The sequence below is a fragment of the Neovison vison genome, chromosome 12 (assembly GCF_020171115.1).
Source record: "Neovison vison isolate M4711 chromosome 12, ASM_NN_V1, whole genome shotgun sequence".
NCBI classification, from domain to species: Eukaryota; Metazoa; Chordata; class Mammalia; order Carnivora; family Mustelidae; genus Neogale; species Neogale vison.
The window spans coordinates 10,036,842-10,043,261 of NC_058102.1; the positions used below are offsets into that span (position 1 = coordinate 10,036,842).

At 56.3% G+C, this 6,420-nt stretch overlaps 1 protein-coding gene across 5 annotated transcripts in view; it reads left to right on the forward strand.

The window, feature by feature from the left end:
* PLA2G6 (phospholipase A2 group VI) overlaps positions 1-5,942 on the forward strand; it is a 61,647-nt gene extending 55,705 nt beyond the window's left edge. For 3 of the 5 annotated variants that reach the window (XM_044229346.1, XM_044229349.1, XM_044229347.1), the window contains 5 exons: positions 2,461-2,597; positions 2,994-3,148; positions 4,254-4,421; positions 4,899-4,972; positions 5,155-5,942. In XM_044229346.1, coding sequence (XP_044085281.1) covers positions 2,461-2,597; positions 2,994-3,148; positions 4,254-4,421; positions 4,899-4,972; positions 5,155-5,299 — 679 coding nt within the window. In that variant the 3' untranslated portion in view covers positions 5,300-5,942. Of the gene's footprint in view, positions 1-2,460; positions 2,598-2,893; positions 3,149-4,253; positions 4,422-4,898; positions 4,973-5,150 lie in introns of those variants that run through there. The other 2 variants (XM_044229348.1, XM_044229350.1) reach the window with 2 other exon arrangements.
* The last annotated feature ends 478 nt before the right edge of the window (positions 5,943-6,420 follow it).

Genomic DNA, 6,420 nt, shown 5'->3' on the forward strand with positions numbered 1-6,420 from the left:
TTATGTATTTAGAGGGAGAGAGAAAATCCCAAGTAGACCCCACGCTGAGCATGAAGTCTGATGCAGGGCTCAGTCTCATAACCCCAAGATCATGAGCTGAACTGAAATCAAGAGTTGGACACTTAACTGACTGAGCCACCCAGGCATCCCCCCTTTTTAAAAGATTTTATTTATTCATTTGAGAGAGTGAAAGAGTGTGGGGGGTAGGAGCTGAGGGAGAGGGAGAGAGAGAATCTCAAACAGACCTCCACTGAGCATAGAGCCCAATGTGGAGCTTGATCTCATGAGCCCGAAATCATGACCTAAGCTGAAATCAAGAGTCAGACACCGAACCAACTGAGCCACCCCAGCACCCCCGGTCTTCTGTATTTTGAGGAGAGATTTTTCAAAATATTTTTTCCAGCATTTTACTTTTTGTTCAGTGGGGAAGTTGTTCAGATAAGCTTTCCACAGTGTTCCCAGAAACGGAAAGCTAATTTTTTTTCCTATGAAGAAGCAGTTTTTGTCCCCTGTCATGTATATTTTTCTTTACAATTTAACAACCATATTTCTTTATTAGTCAGCTAGTATAATTTGGAATGGGTGCAAGACATTTTATTTACTTACCCATTCTATTGGTACCATTTATTTATTTTGTAAAGTTTATTTATTTATTTTTTAGTAATCACTGTATGCAGTGTGGGGCTCGAACTCACAACCCTGAGATCAAGAGTCACATGCTCTTCAGACTGAGCCAGCTGGGCACCTCTCTAGTTACCATTTAGATCAGTTCATTTTTTACTGTAATAAATTACGTTGTACTGAATAGCTTATGCAAGAAGCTCTTATTGTACGGGCGCCTGGGTGGCTCAGTCATTGAGCATCTACCTTCGGCTCAGGTCATGATCCTGGGGTCCTGGGATCGAGCCCCACGTTGGGCTCCTTGCTTGGCAGGAAGCCTGCTTCTCCCTCCCCTACTTCCCCTGCTTGTGTTCCCTCTCTCGTGCCTTTCTCTGTCAAATAAATAAATAAAATCTTTAAAAAACAAAAGAAAAGGAGCTCTTACTATAGCTCAGATTCTTCCTTAGGGATAGATTTTCCAAAATGGAATTCTCAGAGATTTGTAAGATCTTAGTACATATTAGCTTCCAAGGGGGCTATACCAGTCCCCATTTCTTGCAGTATTTAAGGATGTTTTGTTTTTTTTTTAAAGATTTTATTTATTTATTTGACAGAGAGAAGTCACAAGTAGGCAGAGAGGTAGAGAGAGAGAGGAGGAAGCAGGCTCCCTGCTGAGCAGAGAGCCCGATGCGGGACTCGATCCCAGGACCCCGAGATCATGACCTGAGCCGAAGGCAGTGGCTTAACCCACTGAGCCACCCAGGCGCCCCATGTTTTTGTTTTTTGATATAAGAGGGAGTCTTCTCTAATAGGTTACAGGCTCATACTAATAGGTTACAGGCTCATATTGTGAAACACTGATGAAGAATCAAAGGTGCCATGGTGAAAAGTCTCCTCCCACTGCTGTCTGGAGGCTGCAGCCACTAAGCTGTCCCCTGCCCCAGAGGCCCCTCACTGTTCCTAGGTTCTGCTCATGGGTCCTTCTGACCAAGCAAATAGGTACCTCAGTATGGTGGTACCTATTTTGTTTTTAAATAATATTATTTTGGTTTTTTTTTTTTAAAGATTTTATTTACTTATTTGACAGAGAGAGATCACAAGTAGGCAGAGAGGCAGGCAGAGAGAGAGGAGGAAGCAGGCTCCCTGCTGAGCAGAGAGCCCGATGCGGGGCTCGATCCCAGGACCCTGAGATCATGACCTGAGCTGAAGGCAGAGGCTTTAAACCACTGAGTCCCCCAGGCGCCCCTATTTTGTTTATAAATAATACTACACATACTGCCCTAAGCCTTACTTTTTGCACTTGACCATAAACCTCGGGGCTCACTGCCCATCTGTACATAAAGTGCTTCTTCGGTCATCCCGCAGTGACACAGACCCCCTGGGGTAGAGGAGCCATTGAAACATCCTGCTGATGGGGTGCCTGGGTGGCTCAGTGGGTTAAAGCCTCTGCCTTCGGCTCAGGTCAGGATCCCAGGGTCCTGGGATCGAGCCCCGCATCGGGCTCTCTGCTCAGCAGGGAGCCTGCTTACTCCTTTCTCTCTGCCTGCCTCTCAGCCTACTTGTAATCTCTGCCTGTCAAATAAGTAAATAAAATCTTTAAAAAAAAAAAAAAAGAAAGAAAGAAACATCCTGCTGATGGACATATCCGCTGTTTCCAGCAGTTTGCTTGAACAGACCTGTTAATAACTTTGCGTGTGCCCATCTTCTGCGCGCACAAGCATGTCTTAGGATGAACTCCCAGGGACAGGATCGCTGGGTGTAAGGATGATGCCTTCGGTGATCTGGATGAAACTTGCCAGCGTGGATTTTCAGGGGTGGCCCAGTTGGTGACCAGCTGTCCTTCTCCCTGTTCCTGTCCAGGGTGATGCTGACAGGGACGCTGTCTGATCGGCAACCTGCTGAACTCCACCTCTTTCGGAATTATGATGCTCCAGAGTCTGTACGGGAGCCTCGGTTCAGCCAGAATATTAACCTCAAGCCTCCAACTCAGCCCTCAGGTTAAAACCATGTCTGATGTGTCTGCAGGAAACAACAAGCCTAAGGGGCTGCCGGGTGGAGGGTCGGAGTCGTAAGCTTGCTCCCGGGGTCCCCCTGGCCCACCAGCATCCCAGCCACTGCCCCGAGTCTGTCGCTGAGGGCAGGCAGAACTGGGGGCTCTCCTGCCTCGGGCAGGCTAAAGGAGTCCCCAGGAGGTCCCGCCTTGTACCCTGCCTTCCAACGGACAGCAGGGCTAGAGGGCACGAACTGTGGGTCGTGCTTCTGAAGAGTTCCCAGCCTCTCCCTCTCCCTGCAGACCCACAGACCCACACGCACATGGAGCTCTGCAGTGCGTGGGTTTCGTACCAGTCCCCTGGTGCCACTGGGCCACCGTCTTCCCTCACCCCACCCCCCAGAGCAGCTGGTGTGGCGGGCTGCCCGGAGCAGTGGGGCAGCCCCCACCTACTTCCGGCCCAATGGGCGCTTCCTGGACGGCGGACTGCTGGCCAACAACCCCACGCTGGACGCTATGACCGAGATCCATGAGTACAACCAGGACATGATCCGCAAGGTGAGAGCACCTCCAGCGCGAGGGGGCCGGACATGACCGGCTGCGGGAGCTGATCTCTTTGAGCAAATCTTGCGAAGGATCGCCTCCTAGGAGAGCACGTGGCTTTGATTCTTACGCCCGTTCATTTGGTGCATGGGACGACAGCTCTGTCTCACACTTGAACCCGCACGATGGGTGATGGCCCGGAGCTCTGAGCTAATCAGAGGGACTCCGAGGCCCAATCTGGTGTGAGTGGTGAGGGGTGCCTAGGAGGGAGGGTGGCGGGCACAGCAGGACATGCCAACATCAGTGCTGGCCACTCTGCGAGCCTGGGGACACATGCTTGCCCTTGGGGAGCTCATGTGTGGGGAGACTGTGAATGCCCCTCCAGGGGTTTTGGGTGCTGTGGTGGAGGGCTATGCGGGAGCCCTGGAGCAGAACCGCCTCTGCTAAGAGACCAGGGGGCTCGGAAAGGGCCCCTGGAAGAGGCCTCCGGGGGCGGACAGTGCTGAGTTGATGATCCCAAGGAGCAGAAGTAGCCCTTGGCTGGAGGAGCTTAGCGCAGAGGTGGGGCAAGGCCCATGCGTGTTAGCAGCAGCGCCGGGACGTAGGCTCAGGGCTCTGGCTGCAGGGTTGGGGTCCTGCCTCTGCCTGTGTTTCACTCCAGCCACTGTGTGGGGTATGATGGTACCAGCGTGGGGACTGGCATGAGGTACCTGCGTGCTTTTCTGTAAAATGTATAGGACGCTGCCTACCCCTAGTGTGCCAGAGCCTTGCTGGCTGCGGTTCTCACCGTGGTCACCAGGGAGCCCCAGATGCAGCCCCTGGGTGACACAGCAGGAGCAGCGGTCACAGAGGCAGGCACCCTCTAGGGGCCGACAGGGCAGGGCAGGCTTCCTGGAGGAGGAGGGACTCCAAGATTCGGACTGGGAAGGGTCTTCATCACCTGAGTGGCTTCCTATGGTGGATGAGCCCCACCGCGAGGGGGGACTTGCCGAGGTGCCCAGCATGTTGGAGCTTGTTGTGGAGCAAAGGAGGGGACAGGACAGGCTCTGCCCCTGCCACCTGGGGAAGGGTCTGCCGGTGGGAAGATCCCCTCCAACTTCCCCTGTCCTGTCCCCAACAGGGTCAGCGCAACAAGGTGAAGAAGCTCTCCATCGTGGTCTCTCTGGGGACAGGGAAGTCCCCACAGGTGCCCGTGACCTGTGTGGATGTATTCCGTCCCAGCAACCCCTGGGAACTGGCCAAGACTGTTTTTGGGGCCAAGGAACTGGGCAAGATGGTGGTGGACTGTGTGAGTACGGGCCGCTCCCCAGCTCCACTGGCCTCTGGGTCTCAGTCCTGGGACCCTGGGTGTCAGGAAGGCTCTGTTGAAGGTCTTCAGCCCGCTGAGGTGAGGGGGTCCCTGATTCCATCTCAGTGTTGGCCCTTAGTGACCACCTACCCCTGGGGCTTTCGATGTTTTTTAACCGTGAAGCCCTTTCTTTGAACACGGCCCCATGTGGAAGCCCAGAATATGCCATGGGACACAAGCCGCAGGGGGCGGGGTGCAGAGGCCTGTCCACTCAGCCCCTGCTCCCCTCCCCCTGCAGTCAGGGGCTGCTGAGCCACCCACGCCCCTCTGTTCCACAGCTGGAACAGTCACCGCAGCCCAGGCAGGGGGACTCTGCTGGGGGTGGCGTGGCTAAGCCAGACTAGAGCCTGGGGATCCCCGGGCGGTGATTCGGGGTACAGGGTGTGCTGAACGCTCACAGAGACCCCTTCTTGCCAGTGCACGGATCCGGATGGGCGGGCCGTGGACCGGGCCCGGGCCTGGTGCGAGATGGTTGACATCCAGTACTTCAGGTGAGGACTCTGCCGGCAGCGGCACCCCCCTCCTGCCCCAGCCTGGCCAGACCCAGCCCTCTGTGCCCACTTCCCCTTTCCTCACGCGGCTGCTCTGCACCCCGAGCCCACCCCGGTCCTCACTCCTGCCCCCCACCCAAGCCAAGCCTCCGGGGGTCAGCCCTCCTCCTTGACCCAGACAGATTGAACCCCCAGCTGGGGACAGACATCATGCTGGACGAGGTCAGCGACGCAGTGCTGGTCAACGCTTTGTGGGAGACTGAGGTTTATATCCACGAGCATCGGGAAGAGTTCCAGAAGCTCATTCAGCTGCTGCTCTCACCGTGAGGCTGGGCTCCCAGCTACCCCCATGTCATCACAGCCACCCAGCCCTGATGAAGAGGCCGGGCGATGTCCACCTGGTGTGCCACTGGGCAGAACAGGGCCGGGGTGGCTCCGCGTCTGCAGACCAGACCAGGCCTCAGAGGGCGCTGGGCTTCCTGCCTGAGGCTGGTCCCGGGGGCCTGACCCCACTATCCCCACCTTCTGGCACCTGTTGTCATTCTAGGCTTAGAAATCCTCGAGCCTCACTCGGGGCCCTCTCCCTGCCAGCCAAGGACAACTGACCCTTGAGCCCCGAGCCCTGTTGATTTAGACACTAAGTGGGTCTTACCCATCCCCCATCAAGACCCCTTCCGCCCTCTGCCCTCTGCCCTCTTCCCTGGAGGGGACTGCAGTCAGAGAAACAGGCTGTGACCCACTCATCAGCAGGGGACTCCTGGGCTCCAGGAGCAGGATTCCCCATCTGACTTGGCCCCTCCGCACACACCCAGCCACCTGCACCCCTCCAAGCTGCCCCACCCCAGAGCTCTCCTCGGCTCTCAAAGGTCACTCCTGTAACCTCAGCCATTCCTCCCAACCCGAAGTGGTGCATAAGGGGGCGGGGCTCCAGGGCGTCTCCACTGGAAATAAATGGTTTGATTCCGGGTCACCTGTTATGTGTGCCGCGCCATGAGTGCCCCCATCCGCCCCCTGTTCCCCCCCCATCCGCCCCCTCCCTCCCCCAACCCTCCGGCTCCCTTCAGCCTGACTGCCATGGACCTCTGCCCCCTCGGATGAGTGCTCTGTTTCCGGGACTCCCCCAGTGGGGGGGGGGCACCACTTTTCTTCCCCAGGCCTCCCCGAATCCAGTCAGGCCAAAAGTGAAGCTGTTCAGAGGCAGCTGTCAAGCCCACTTGCCCACGGTGGTAGGTGAGGGCGAGCTCCATTTGCTGGAGCAGGAGATGAGACCCAGAGAGGGTAGGGGGCTTGGGCATAGTCACACAGCCTGCGAGCGGGGCCACGCTTTGTCCCAGGTCTGTGTGGCTCTAGGGCTCCTGCTGCCAGCATGAGTGGAGGTGGGCAGGCAGCGGCCGATGGGGGAGCCCCGGCCCTCGAGGTGCGGCGTGAGGGGCTTAGGCAGACAGAAG